Consider the following 16,223-nt stretch of genomic DNA (forward strand, 5'->3'; position numbering starts at 1 on the left):
TAGAATAAGATACTAGCTACTAGAAGTCGGCTTACCTACTTTTATAAGGAATAAATGGATCAAAATGGAGATTTGGGAACATGTATTCGATAAAGTAAAATTAGAAAATGAGAGGATGACCTTATGGAATGCAATTTGTCCTTATGATACACATTTTCTTCCAACTTTGACAACGATTGAGATTGTTTGCCAATCCAATGTGTCATCCCTTGCGTCATTAATTTGCAGGCCCCAACTCCCAAGTTTGGTATGGTATATGGAGCACAAGACTCTCCCCCATCATCCTCCAAATTAAAACCAGTGATCGAACCACAAGTTTTAACTTTCAAGCCCAACCACCCCAACAAGAACTACAATTGCCTAACCAACAGGTGCCCCCATTTCATAAAAATATGTCACCCCAATTAAGATCCATCCAGTTTTGACTCCAGGAGTTTTCAGTAGAATTATTAATTTGCTGTCATATGAGGTCCTTTTAGGCTCTGTACGTATGGCAACTATATAGGCAATGAGACTAGAGCAGCATATTGGAGTATTGGAAGAATGCAATAGACATGACAAGGTAATGATATATGTTCAAATTGATTATATACCAATCTTATCTCATGTCCAGAGTATTGGAAGAATGTCATGCTCGTTATCTTAAAATTGAAATTAGTTTGAATCTCCACACTTAACAATCTACACGTTAAAATATTTACGTGTAAGTAATGTGATCAGTTATATATTGAAATCCCACATTAAATAATAACCAATAAAATGAAAATTCATAATTAGACCTAAATTCATTGGTTTAAACATTGAATTAAGCAGTGTTCCTAAAATATTATCTCCCCTACACCATAAACATCAACAAAATTATTGCCAAAATCTTTAGACAACAAACTAGTTTTTGCCATTATGCTTGACTGCACATTTCCACAGTCATTCCAAACAGAAATGTGAGGCATATGTTTAGATTGATATAAATAGTGGAATCTATATACAATTAAACCTCAATTGCACTTAAAAAAAAAATTAAAAAAATGTCAACAGAGCCCTTTTTTTTTTTTTTGTGTGTGTGTGTGTGGGGACAAGGGGGAAAAAATAATCAGAATATGCCTTCTCTTTCAGAAACCAGAGGAAATAAGATGCCAATGTCTTTAAATTGGGTGGACCCTGTAGGTACTGTACAGTCACAGATAGTCAGATACAATGATACATCCATCCAATTACAATGGGCACGCAGGCCCCACCTATTCCTCAAGAAACACCAAAAAGGCTCAAACAAAGATTAACCCCTGGGCCCCACACCCAATATTAGTATAAAGCAAACTGAACTTAAGTTAGCAGTAAACATCACTGTAAGTCAAACCCAAAAAACGTCATCCCTTGCGTCATCTTTACTATCAGTTTATCTATTACACATCTCTACCTCAATGGACTTGGAGCTTTCCGACCCGAGATTCTTATACGGGCCGGGTGATACCTCATCATCATCATCATTTTCTCGGGTTTTCTTTCTCCAAATCCTGTACGTCCAAAACCCACCAATCCCAATCAAAATCAAAATTGCCCCACCACCCGCTACAAGTCCAACTATAGCAACAGCCTTGTTTTTCTTTTTCCCTGCACCTTCCCTCACTTTAAAATAACCCACGTTACTCTCATCCCCAACAGACACCAACGTTTGGATCGGATAGTCCAACATGAAACAAAACCCGGAAGCGTTATTATACACTGCCCCCCAACAGCTACAATTGTTTTCACATAGGCCCTCACACTCTCCCAAAGACGACGTCGTTTCGTACTGCATTAGTTCCTTAAACGGCACCTCGACCCCGTTCCTCGTTAAAACCTCGTACTTGTCTTTAACCAACTGTTCCCCGCAAAAGTCGCCGGTTTCCACGGGAACACAATCCGAACCGGACCGAAACTCTGTCCGGTTGTCCAAACAAGAACAACTTTGTGGTGTGCACAAACCGTACGAACCGCACGGACTGGGGAGCTGACACGTGTTCGAGATTGCTTTGAAATCCTCGACCCAGTTCGATCCGTCCCAGTAATAAGCTTTGAGGTTTCCGTCCGGTTCTAACCGGACCAAAAGGAACAAGTCGATGGGCCTGTTGTAGCTGTTGAAGGGTTGTACGTCCACCGGATTGGCTGTGCTATTTTGGTACAACCCCAAATAGCCATCAGAGTTGACTAAAGCGTGAATTGGTCCTTGACCTTGAACTATCGCTGCCCGTGCTTCTAAAGCTGTGTGTTTCCAATACATGTGATCTGCGGCGTTGTCTTGGAATTTTGCGTACAACGCATAAAAGTTGTACCCTAAGCGCATAGAGTAAAGCCCATTTGATGAAATCAAGGACATGTTGGCTGTGAAATTTTGGTTCTCCACGAGGGTATTTGTGGGAAAGTCGAAACTTTGCCAGAGAACTGTGACTGGGTTGTCGAGTTTTTGTATTTGGAGATTTGAGGAGTTGAGGAGCACAACCGTGTCACCATTGGTTTGGGTTGACCAAAATACCCTAGTGTTGGGATCGGAAATAACGAGACTGCCATTGAAGAAGAACTGAGTACGGTCGGACCAGGTGGCCAACTGAGTTGGGTTGGCAAGCCAGAGTGGTTGTGAGGAAGCCACGTGGAGGACAGCGAGGGCGAGTTGGGTTTGTCCGACTCGGAGGAACCCGAGTGAGAAATTGCCTGTGGGATCGTTTAGGAGAGGTTGGAACGATGAGACTGAAGGGTTTGGTGTGGCTTTGAAGCCTGGGAGAATGGATTCTGGGGTTGTTGTTCCAGCTATACACGTTAACACCCATGTGAGAAAGAGGAGCTGAGTCGCACGTAGACGAGTCAGCGAGTTGATGAGTCTGTCCATTGTTAGAAACGATGGATAATGTGGACTCACTGTGGAGTTCAATTTTCAAAAGCAGCCATGAGAAGGTTCATCATGATATCATTTCATGAGCAACATATATAACGATATTTTTCGATTGGTTACAGGCAGATCAGATGAACCAAAAGATAATCATTTTAAATTATAATATTCGAAAGATATTTTATGTAATATAATATATTCAAATATTTTTAAAATAACATGTTGGTGGATCGCCGAAAGCGAAATATTAGATATACATTAATGTAAACGAAATTTTGGGCTTGCTCAGTTGACTGTCACAGAAGTTGAAACTACATGATCTCAAAGCAAATTCATAAATTAAGGTTTCTTTGATGGTAATGAAAGATAAAATGTAGGGTTTCCTAATTTTTTAACATAGTTCATTGTTTTGAAAGTAAAAACACGTAGATATTGATTAATTGATTAACAAGTGGCTGCCATATATTTCCCAGTGGGCACCTAATATTTTACATGTTGTAATGTTCTTCGCTGAATTAGGCATAGAGGTGGGAAAATAGTCTTTCCAACTCTCAAACAACAGTTAGCAATTTAATACCAAGCCTAGATTTAGTTGGTTTTTAAATTTTAATTGAATTCTATTTGTCTAGCTACAAGCTTGTTCATGAACATTTTTTTTTCTCATATATTAAACAGGGAAAGGGTATTTTTTCTACAATCCATTAAAACTATCAAACACAAGAATTTAAGGAATATTTCAAAATAGTTCTTTTTATTCGGTTCCTTTTACTCATCCCAAATAAAGTGTAAGCCTCAAGTTAGGCTTATTCTTATAAATACAATTTAAAAAAAATATATATATATATATATATAAATACAAACATGAATGAGGTTTTTATGGAGTTAAGTCCGAGATGTTAGTAAACGACTTGATTTATTTACAATGCTAATGCAGTAACACAAATTTGATTCCCACTACTATGCATTATTATTGCATTTTTAAGACCTTGTGAAAAATATTTAATAACAATATCTCCAAGCAAATATTTCCTCATAGAGTAGTAATATTTCACCTACATAAAAAAATTTCACAACATCAATCACATTAGTTAAGTTAGGAAATTTTTATTGATTTTTATTTAAACTTACTACTGCCACATAATTTTTTTACCAACTACTAATAATACCATAACATCAAAGTATGAAATTTTTTGTGTTTAATAAGCTATCTTCGACATAATTGGCAAAGATGACTTTTGTATTCCACTAGAGAGCTCTGCTTTGACTTTTTTAATTCGATATAATGAAATCAATGAATGAATTCACTAGTTGGAGTTCGGGTGGACCATTTTTTGAGGAGGAGATAGAGCATTTAAATATGGTTGAGATTCTAGAAAGGTTGGTTGGGGTTTGGCAAGCTGGTACCTTCGAATAGTAATACATATTACAGAGATCCGGTCCAATAATCCAATGGCCACTAGTAGAAGTCAAACCAGTACTTCATCAACAACCCAAGACCTTTCCCCAGCAATATGTAGGCGCTGGTGTTTTTTACCGACAGCAAGTAAGACTAGCTTCTATTTTATTCTCTTTTATTTTATGAAATTTAAAGAAGGATAAAGCTCGCTACAAAACTAATTTGAAATTATATTATTAAATTCTTTATATGACAATTTATAAAATTATTTATGTGTAATTAATATTTATTACTTAAATAAGTCACATAACTTATTTAAAAAGTTATATCACTAAAAACATTAATAGTTTCTTCGGTATTCAGATGGTGAATTAAAGGAAGATAATTTCAAACCGATTTGAAGCTAAATTTTATCCTAAAGTAGAAAATATCAAAAATCGTGAAGTTTTTTTTTTTTTTTTTTTTTTTTTTTTTTTTTTCTGTTTTATATAAGAAAATTCATGAAGTTATTAATCCGGATGATGCCTAATGAAATGCAATTTCAATGATAGTCAAGTATGAATTAATTAGTACCGCAACCTTAGACCAAATAAAAAAAAAAATATATATATATATATATATATAAGTTAAAAAATAGATTCATATCCAATATATATAAGCTAAAAAATTCATGACATGCAAGTGCAACCTACCCAGTACCAACTACGCCCTAGTCTTTGTTTATACGTATTGATTTTTTTTTTTTTTTCCAAGAATCCATGCGAATTGCTTTCTAAATGGAGCATACAAATCAAACCCTTCCCCTGGAAATGAAAACGTTGTTAGGTATTAGTATTAATTTATTATTCGGTCATTTAGACCCTGACTTGATAATAAAGAATTAAGGTATTTTCAAAAAAATAAATACAATTCTGATTCAATTCTTACCGTGTAAATTAAAAAAAATAAAATAATTGAAGTACCAATTATAGACAATATAGTGGAGTGATTCTTCGAAATTAGTGGAAGCTAGAATGATCTTAGAACAATACATGTAAGTGAAAGGTTGACAAAGTGAGAGGAAGGTGGGAAATTTAAAGTGAATTCAATTCATACGATCATATCTATAACCTTTTGTAATTGTCATCTCATTTTTTTTTTTTAAGCGTAATTGTCATCTCATTACTCGGTAGTTTGTGAATTGCGTAATTAATTCATATACAGACAAGTGCACGTTGGTTGACTTTTTTAAGTAACAAAGCAATAAGCAAGGTCCAACCTGCCATTTAAGTCATACTTTCTCTTCCCTTCTGCTCCTGATGCTTTCCGCCCAAAACAAAGAACACCTTGACCGTAATCTATTGAAACCCAAATAGTCTAGTGCCACAACATCTGTTTTCAACTTGTACACAGCGAGTTTTGAATGGATTCGTTGACTCATGTTAATCTACCATTTTAACTCTATCATTTACAACTCACCATGCCAATAAATGTGAGTTGTGGCAAAATTAAAGTTGTGGTGGATGTTGAGGCACTGAATTTTCCTTTGATAAAACTCTTTCCCATTACTACTATCAATATTTCCACAGGCTTTTCAACAAATTTTCATGTATATTTGATTTATTTTACTTCAATTTTACCTAGGGTGGATCATATTTATATATAAGATTTTATTAACAGATATTTTAAGGATATTTATTTAGAAAATATAATATCAAATTTTTTTAAAAAAAATAACTTATTATCAAAATTTCTAAGATATAACCTTCACATGTTAGAGCCCTTTATTTATATATATATTTATATCTCTTCTAACCTAGTGATCTCTCTATCCATCAAACCCGTATACTCTCCATGTTTGACATTTGATTTGCCAGTACCTTTGATTCCATATTAAGGGTTAAGGCATCTTTGACAAAGCACATTACCCAACCTTGCCCCAAAGAAGAAAAAATAATTGTCACAGACTCAAGTCTAACATTGTCAACTCTTCAATATAATATTGAATTTGAGACTTATGTTGCTTTTGGCAACTTGTAAAATAATTTCCGAGTGTAAAATATTTTCAATTGAAAATATTTTACGAAAAGGAAAACATTTTCATTTGTTTGGTTGTGTTCTAGACAGGGACAGAGTCAGAACTTTGAGTTAGGGGGTCAATTTTACTATTGGCTGTGTGCCATGATTTCAACCTTTGATTCTGCTACTTAGCTGATGAGTTTTTTTTTTTTTTTTTAGGTAAGAACAAAATTATTTTTGTTTAGAATTTTTTTAAAGGGCAGAGTTATTTATTTTGGATAAAATTAGTTAATTGAGCTTAATTTTGTTTTTAGTTTTACTGGTTATTTTTGTTGTTGAGCTATTTTTTTTGGGCTTGTATATTTTGTTTTAGATTTTAGATATATAAATTTTTTTATGGTCACTAAAATGAGGAAAATACTAGAGTTGCAAGTTTTTTTAATAAATTACTTATGTAAAGTGGTTATTGGTAAGTAAAAAAGATGTAAGTGGTGTGCCCATATGTGAACCAATAAGAATTTGCTACCAAGGTTTGTAAAAATGTTATAAAAAAGTTTGAGAATGTAGTATTACTCTTAAAAGAATCAATGATATTGTTAAAGGGAAATAAAGTGTAATTTCATAGAATAAAATTGCTAAAAATAATACATGTAGGGACTGAAATTGTATTGATCCCAAACCCGGATTGAGCTCAAACGCTAACGGCCCAAACAATAAATTTGTAGAGCGTGGATAGAAGAACTAGATTTATCCCAGAAGAAAAATGATTAAACTTAACGATTCAAGATGATTTGACACAAATAAGATTATCAAATTTATTCTCGGAACAAACTAAGTTATTTGTTTCATATGGTTTTCTTCAAGACAGAAATTGTATAGGAGTTCCAATCCCTTTCTCAGTGCATTCTTCCGAGTTATATATTGCAATCTTGGTGTCATCCTTACCACACACGTGTAGGTTAGATTCGGGGGACTCCTTCCTGTCCCATCCAGCACCTCCTAGAACCATCAACTAGTAGCTGTAAGGCTGCTTGATCATTGTTCAAGCATCATTTCCACATTAATGCGGCCAGAGAGTTGGTTGAAAGGCATTTAATGCGAAGGTAGCAGCTTTTAAAGATATTTGTTCACTTTTCTTTTCTTATCCCTGGTCCAATGTCTCATCCTTAGTTGTGGTGTAACTCTGAAGTAAGTCTGTGATGATATGGCACTCAGATTTACTTCAGACACACGTTGCCGAGAAGGCTTTTGTCCTCGGACGCTTATTTGACCCATCTCACATTGTCTCTATTCCTCTATTAACTTTACTCCCTTCATAGCCTTATTTGGGCCTCCTCGAATGGTCTAACGTCCTCGGATAGGGCCATAGGCTCAGTTAATACTGCTTTTAACAATACTTCCTAATTAACTGGACCCCACAATAGCCCCTCAAAATCTTGCTTTTGACTCCTTGGAAGAAAATGATGATTTTGATGTCCTTATCCCATTTTATTTTTGGCTTTACTCTGTATTCCAGACCTCCTACATGTCTTTTGGTATGCTCTGGATACGCTCCTGACGCTTCGGCGTCCAGAACGTATCAGCATTAAATTTTGGCGATATCTCTGTCCCCCACGTTCAACGGTAAGATGTAAATCGCACGGTGGATGGTTTTTCTTGTTTTTCGAGCGGGAACTTTCCCGCTTGTAACTTCTACGCCACTATAAATAGTTTTTCAAATCAATTCTCTCTCTTATTTTCAGCAATCACACAATCCTAGAGCTCATACACTAAACCTGTCACTTTCTTTCGTTCCCCTGTGCGTCTACAAATACTAGACTCTTGTCCGAGGACCCTCTTTCAAACCTGTAAGTCTTCTTAAAACCTTTTTTTTAACTTTTATCTTAAACTTATTAGTTTTTCTTCGAAACCTCTTATGAAAATAGGTAAGTTCGAAGATCTGGTTAAATCCGAGGAGGGTATGAGAAGTTTCCGGGCCAAGTATAGGATTCCACCAACTGTAGGCATGAGGTACGCTGCCTAGGGGGAATGGGTTGGCACTAGGAGAACAGGGGAGGTGGTCATTCCCATGATCGCCTTCATAGAAGGTGGGATGACCATTCCCATGGGTGCTATTACTAGAAGCTACCTTAGGTTTTTTAGGTTATCTCCTACACAATGTGCCCCAAACATATTTAGGGTCCTGGGAAGTATAGAAGCCTTAAATGAAAGAATGAACTTGAACCTGACCCATCATGATGTAAACTGGGTGTACAATCTACATCATTTGAAGGGGCAGGGATATTACCTCAAATCGAGGTATCCCGTAGTAAGACTAATCCAGTGCCTTCCCACTTCAAACAAAAATTTAAAGGAAGACTTCCTTATTTTCTCCAGGGAACGGCACGATAGCTTGCCTTGCCCAACGGAGGAGGGAGAACCAGGTGGGAGTATAGCCGTGGACTTATGAATTTTGGTTTACATCTTTTCTTTGTTTGTTCTATGTCTCAATATCCTTGTTTCTCATGAAACTTTTCTTTAATTCAATGATTTTGCAGATAGGCGTTATACCAAACCCAACCTCAACTTAGTCAACAAAGCAAGCTTAGATAGGGTGTTGCGAGCCGAAATATATGTGAACGAAGCTGACGGTTAACTCCAAGCAGCTCATTTGATTCTCGGATACACCCCTCTTTAGTTCGCCTTCCAAGCTCCTAAGTACGTAATCCGAGCTTGTGACCCTCGGCTCCAACATATCAGCGTTGCCTACCAGGGGTTCGTTGTTCCAGAGGGTATCCCACTCCTTAGAGACACTCCCCTCACTCAACCACTTTTTGTTGCCAGTCTTTCAGCAGGAGCATCCGCATCCCAACCCGTCCTTAGAGAAGAAGAGGACAAAAGAAAGGAAGAAGAAGAAGAAGAAGAAAGAAATCCGGACGAAATTGTAGATTTGACAAACTCTTCGGACGAGTTCGAGGTTTTCAATCAGACTATACACTCCAAGGACGATCTCGACGAAATGGATGTACAAAGGAAACCCCAAAGAAGTCTAATGGAGCTGATAGAGAACTAGCCCGGGAAAAGTTCACCGGGGAGATCTGCACAATCTCAGATTCCTCCTCCCTCCACCAAGTCTCCTCCTCCCGCTCCTCACCAACTTCCTCACCAACCTCCTCAGCCGGTCAAAGCTGAAGCTGCTGATTTGAAAAGGCGAAGAGAGCAAAAAGGGAAGGACGTAGTGGATACTGGAAAATCCCGTTTTACCTAGGAAGAAGAGGCCCAACGAGTTGCGAAGCAGCAGAAGGTCAGCCATACCTTACAACAGGGCCAGGAGAGGTCGGACACTCAACCTCCTGAGCCACAAGCTTGGTTGCCAACACCTATGCACGGTGGGGAACCCCTGAGGGATGACGCATCACTTAGGGATTTCAATGGTGGCATTGGGTGCCACGTAACCTCGGCCGTAGAGGAGGCTCTATTGCTTCCAAGGGACATGGCCAAACTAAAAAATGTAAGGAAGAATGAACTCATCCTTAACAATAAAAGATATTTGGGAATGGTATAGTGTCAACTCTCTTCCCTTTTTTTTTTACTTGCAATTATTATTTACTGAGGTGTGCTTTTTACTGACTATGGTGCTGATATTTTCCTTTTAGGTTATCCAAAACACTTTTAGACTAGATGAGATGTTCAATAACTGTTACCAACAGTTAGAGGATGAAAGGAAAAAATGGACGTCTTCCATACAAACTTTGACCATATCGGAGCACAACCGGCCGAGGCAAAGAAAAAATTAACTGCTGAAGAGCAAGCTCGCTGCAACGCTAATTCGGCCTTGGAAGGTGCACAAAGGCAAGCCGACGATTAGAGGAAGCGCCTACGCGAAGCAAATGAAGAGTTGAAGGCTGCCAGGGAGCAAATGGCAGCCCTTAAAAAGCAGCTGGAGGAAGCCCAAAGGTTAAAGGATCAAGCTGAGAAATCTAGGGAGGAGACCGAGAAGGCAAAGGTTGAGGCCGAGCAGGCAACGAACGTGGCCGAACAGAAAGGTTACGACCTCGGGGTAACTGAGACCGAGGAAACCCTTAGGGCAAAGGTCCCAGTGGTGTGTAGCATTTACTGTGCCCAAACTTGAGATGAAGCCCTTAACCGAGCTAGGGTTGAGGCTTCATCTGAGTTGAGGAAGGCGGAGAATGTGTCCTACCCTCCTGCAATCCGAGTCTCGGATCCTCTTTCCACTAAAGCCGAAGTGACTTCCATAACTACTGATCCAAATCCAGAAGTATCGCTTCAGGATCCTCCTCCTCCTAGCCAACAAGAACCAGCCAAAGAGACCAGTGCTCCCCGAGAAGCATCCTTGGATAAAGCTGCAACCGTCCTGGAGGCAGAGGTAGCTTCTTAAGACTTTCAACAACGTTTGGCTTCTACAGTCATGCCAGCTGAGGGAGTTGCTAAGGACAAAGAGGGAGTAACTACCTCTGAGGCAGACAAACCGGCCAACCAAACTTCCAAGCTTCAAATTAAGCTGAAAAAATAGGCCTTATTTTGTAATTTAATTAGAACTTTTGTAAGGGATTTTGTCTCCATTTGTTTGTTGTTGTTTTTTTTGTTAGACATATCTTAATGAAGCATTTTTACTTTTTCGAATTTGTTTGAGTTGCTGTATATCTCATTTTTGTGTTGTTCGTTTTGTCATTTTAGTTTGAGTGGTTTCACCTTGATTGTCCTTTGTTTATACAAGAGAAAAAATATAAGTTACATTAACAGTTGGCAGCCAAAATAGATGATAACCATTAAGACTATGACATCACATAGATACATTTCGGATACATATATATCCATTCTAATAAATTGAAACTTAAGGAAGCGTTCAAAAGTTGGATAAAGTTAGGTCTAAAGTACTTCAATTATACATTAAATGATGCTCATAGGCCTATTGGGATTTATATCTTCAATAGGTAATTAAGAACCCTGTGATTGGAGGACGGTACTTGAGGGTTTATTATTTTGAAATGCCCAAGTTCATGTGGCACTAGCATTTTAATAACAAGAGGCTGTATTAGTTTCCATTGAACCCATTTAATGCTTTAATAGATGTCATAGGGTACTAATTTCCACTAAGTTTGTGGTTCGAGGGGCCTGACATAACTTAGTTTCTGTTTAATACTTCAATAGATGTCATAGGGTATTAATTTTCACTAAGTTTGTGGTCCGAGAAACCTGACATAACTTAGTTTCTGTTTAATACTTCAATAGATGTCATAGGGTATTAATTTCCACTAAGTTTGTGGTCCGAGGAGCCTGACATAACTTAGTTTCTGTTTAATACTTCAATAGATGTCATAGGGTATTAATTTCCACTAAGTTTGTGGTCCAAGAAGCCTGACATAACGTAGTTTCTATTTAATACTTCAATAGATGTCATAGGGTATTAATTTTCACTAAGTTTGTGGTCCAAGGAACCTGACATGACTTAGTTTCTGTTTAATACTTCAATAGATATGGAAACATATGATGTATGATTGGCAAAAATTAAAAGAAACCCAAACTATATTATTTTTATTAATAATAATAACTCTTGAGATTGTTTACATTCCAAGGATGGAGTACAACTTTTTCATCTAGGTCTTCCAGATAATAGGCTCCTATTCCGGCTACTGAAGTAATCCGATAAGGCCCTTCCCAATTAGGCCCCAATTTTCCCCAAGCTAGATTCTTGGTGGTTACCAGAACTTTCCTCAGCACCAGGTCTCCTACAGCTAACGACCTTAGCTTTACATTAGTATCATAGCCTTGTTTAAGTTTATGCTGGTAGTAAGCCAATTGGACCATTGCATTCTCCCTTCGCTCTTCGATCAAGTCCAAACTTTTTCTAACAGCCCATCATTACCGTCCGAGGTAAATGTACTAGTCCTTAACGTTGGGAAACCGGTTTCCAAAGGAATGACGGACTCAGCTTCATATGCCATTGAGAAAGGAGTCTCTCCTGTTGACCGTCGAGGCGTTGTTTGATACGTCCAAAGGACATGTGGCAATTCCTCCACCCATTTTCTTTTCGCATCATCCAGCCTCTTTTTAAGTCCATTGACTATAACTTTGTTGACGGCCTCAGCTTGCCCATTCCCTTGAGGATAGGCCGGAGTGGAATATCTATTCTTTATCCCTAAGTCAGAACAGTATTGCCTAAAGGCTTTACTATCAAATTGAAGGTCATTATCTGAGATAAGGGTGTATGGAGTTTCGAACCACGTTACGATATTCTTCCAGATAAACCTCTTAATATCTACATCTCTGATGTTTGTCAAAGGTTCAGCTTCAACCCACTTAGTGAAATAATCTATGCTGACCAGCAGATACTTTTTTTTTCCTAATGCCTTAGAAAAAGGACCTACAATATCTAAACCCAACTAAGCAAAAGGCCAAGGGCTGGAAAGGGGATTAAGAATTCCTCCCGGCTGGTGGATGTTGGGAGCGAATCTTTGACATTGGTCACGCTTTCTAACATACTCCTACGCTTCCTTCTGCATATTTGGCTACCTGTATCCTTGAGTAATGGCCCTGTGAGATAAAGACCTTCCCCCCATGTGACCTCCACAAATTCCTTCATGCAGTTCCTCTAGAAGTGACTCTGACATCTCGGGGTGTATACAAAGCAAATACGGCCCAGAAAAAGAGCGTTTGTACAATTTTTTGTCCTCGGATAACCAAAACCGAGGAGCTTTCCTCCGTATTTTCTCGGCTTCTATTTTCTCTTCAGCGAAGATGTCACTTTCGAGGAATTTCAGTATGGGGTCAATCCAGCTCGGCGCTAGGTTGACTTGATGAACCTGAAGCACGTCCTTCCCTACTGGGGTGGGAGTGCACAAATCCTCAACAATTATCACCCAGGGCAAATTCTGTGCTGAAGAGGTGGCAAGGGTTGCCAAGGAATCAACATGGGTATTTTCACCTCGGGGAATATGTGACAAATCAAAAGATTCAAATTTCGTTTGCACACGCCTAACTTGACTCAAATATTCCTACATTCTTGCATCTCAAGCTTCCAGTTTCCATTTCACCTGGCCGACTATCAATCTTGAATCTGAGAATACTTCCACTACCTTTCCGCCCATTTTCTGGACCATACTCATTCCCATCGACAAAGCTTCATACTCTGCTTCGTTGTTCGTGGCTGAGAATTCCAGCCTCAAGGACTTCTCAATGATGATCTTTTCGGGGGATACCAGAACTAGCCCCACTCCTGCTCCCTGCTGATTTGCTGCACCGTCCATATACACTTTCCAGGATGAGACGTCTTGTGTGGAAATCATGCCAACCGACTTTTCATTTATGTCACGTTGCTTCGTCTCAGCTTTTTCTGGGAGCTCGGCGAACTCGGCTACTAAATCGGTGAGGACCTGGCATTTCACGGAGGTGCGGGGCATGTATTTAATGTCGAAAGCCCCTAGGATCGTGCCCCACTTAGTAATCCTCCCTGTATAGTCTGCGCTTCTAAGTATGGACTTTAGTGGTAGCTGAGTTAGGACTACTACGGTGTGTGCCTGAAAGTAATGCGGGAGCTTGCGAGTTGCATGGACTACTGCCAAGATGGCCTTTTCTAGCAATAGGTATCGCACCTTGGCTTCATGAAGTGACTTACTTACGTAATAAACTGGCCTTTGAACACCACTGTCCTCTTGTATCAAGACAAAACTAACTGCGTGAGAGGCAACCGCTAGGTAAGCAAACAGGACTTCGTCCACCTCAAGGCTGGACATTATAAGCGGTCAAGATAGGTACTCTTTCAGCTGCTAAAATGCTACAACGCATTCCTCAGTCCACTCAAATCCTTTCCATTTATGCAATAAACAGAAGAAGGGTCTGCACCTATCAGCTGACCTAGAGATAAATCGGTTCAAAGCAGCAGTCATTCCTGTCAATTTCTGCACCTCTTTCGGATTCCGAGGTGCTTGTAAATCGTTAATGGCCTTAATCTGGTCTGGGTTCACCTCAATTCCCCTATGAGTCACCATGTACCCCAAGAACTTTCTGAAGCCTACACCAAAGGAACACTTTGAGACATTTAGACGTAGCTTATACTTTCTCAAAATTCCAAAAATACTCGTAAGATCTTCCACATGCTCAGGCACCACTTTACTCTTCACAACCATATCATCGATATAGACTTCAATGTTTCTGCCCAGTTGTGGTTCAAACATTTTAGTCATCATCCGTTGATAGGTAGACCCCGCATTTTTCAAACCAAAGGGCATCACTTTATAATGATAGTTTCCAATGGGGGTGACAAAAGCTGTCTTCTCTTGATCGTCCAATGCTAGCGGTATTTGGTGATATCCTTGAAAGGCGTCCAAAAAACTCATCCAAGGATGACCAACTGTTGCATCCATCAACTGGTCTATCTTCGGCATAGAAAAAGGATCCTTGGGACAAGCCTTATTGAGGTTTGTGAAGTCCACGCACACTCGCCACTTCCCAGTCTTCTTTTTCACCACCACCGTGTTGGCTAACCATTAAGGATAAAAAACCTCCTTGATAGCCCCGGCCCGCTTGAGCTTGGCCACCTCACTCCTGACGGCTTCGGCGTGCTCTTTTGATGGTCGCTGAGGTGGCTGTCTCTTCGGAACAATGGAAGCATTCACATTGAGTTGATGACAGATGAAGCTCGAATTTATACCCGGGGCTTCGTATGGACGCCATGTGAACACATCGACATTTTCTCTGAGGAATTCTACCAACTACTCCTTCTCTTGCGAAGGCAGTTTAGCCCCAACCTGGAAGAATTTCTCCGGATCATCAGCAACAATGACCCTCTCCAAATCTTCGCATTTTGCCTCATCAACTAGTCCATTTAAGGGTAATGCTAGGGCTTTTAATTGCTATGAACCATTATCGGTCGTAGCCTAGGTCTCCGCCTCTGGCCGATGTTGGATAACCGCTACCAGGCATTGCTGGGCTGCAGCCTGACTTCCTACTATCTTCAAAACTTGGCCTCCGGATGGGTACCTTACCTTCTAGTGTAGGGTAGAGGAAACTGCCCCCAGGGTATGGAGCCAAGATTGGCCCATAATAGCTGTGTATGGAGAGAAAACATCTACAACGATGAAGTCCACCTCCACCACATCCGTACCGGCCTGCACAGGTAGCCTGATCTGACCTTTTGGGACGACCATTCTTCCCTCAAAACTCACCAAAGGTGAACTGTAAGCTGTCAAGTGCTCAGGCTTCAAACCTAGCCCCTTGTATAAGTCGGGGTACATTATATCAGCAGCGCTGCCCTGATCAACCATTACTCTTCTCACATCGTAACCACCAATCCTTAGTGTGACCACCAGAGCATCATCATGTGGCTGTATGGTTCCTACTTTGTCTTAATTTGAAAAGCCCAAAACCAGCGGGATGTCCATCCTAGCTCTTTTAGACACTAAGCTATACTCCTCAGCTGGAGATCGGGATACTGACAGTACCCTAGAAGGACAAGATCCAGTCCTCCCTGGGGCAGCAAAAATAACGTTTATTGTGCCAAGGGGGAGTCTTGAAGAAGCATCTCCCCGCATCTCCGAGCCTGCCTGGCCTACCCGACCATTGGAGTGGTGCAAAAGTTGCTTCAACTTCCCCTCTTGGACTAGTTGTTCCAAATGGTCCCATAAATTCCTGCAATCCTCAATTGTGTGTCCATGATCTTAATGGTAGTGGCAATAGAGATTCTGGTTGCGTCTCTTAGGCTCTTCTGCCATCTTATTTGGCCATTTAAAAAAGGGTTCATTCTTGATCTTCTCCAGTACCTGTTACATCGGCTCCCGAAACACAACATTAATCGCCTGGGTGTTGGCAGAACCTAACTGCCCAACAAAGTCTCTCCGAGGCCGATTATTGTTATACCGGTCCGACCTGAAATCCCTCCTCTCCTGAGGGATTACCTTAGCCTTTCCTTTTCCCTGCAGTTGGTCTTCTTCAACTCTTCTGTACTTATCAATCTGATCCATCAATTGATGT

The 16,223-nt window shown here is 39.6% G+C and overlaps 1 protein-coding gene across 1 annotated transcript; it reads right to left on the reverse strand.

Annotated features, from left to right (window-relative positions):
* Window positions 1–1,123: 1,123 nt before the first annotated feature.
* On the reverse strand, window positions 1,124–3,000 carry LOC115953584 (PAN domain-containing protein At5g03700). The gene has a single exon (XM_031071320.1). The coding sequence runs from the start codon at window positions 2,858–2,860 to the stop codon at window positions 1,394–1,396; it is 1,467 nt and encodes a 488-aa protein (XP_030927180.1). The 5' UTR covers window positions 2,861–3,000; the 3' UTR covers window positions 1,124–1,393.
* Window positions 3,001–16,223: the final 13,223 nt, after the last annotated feature.

The sequence above is a fragment of the Quercus lobata genome, chromosome 7 (genome assembly GCF_001633185.2).
Source record: "Quercus lobata isolate SW786 chromosome 7, ValleyOak3.0 Primary Assembly, whole genome shotgun sequence".
In the NCBI taxonomy this organism is placed as follows: Eukaryota; Viridiplantae; Streptophyta; class Magnoliopsida; order Fagales; family Fagaceae; genus Quercus; species Quercus lobata.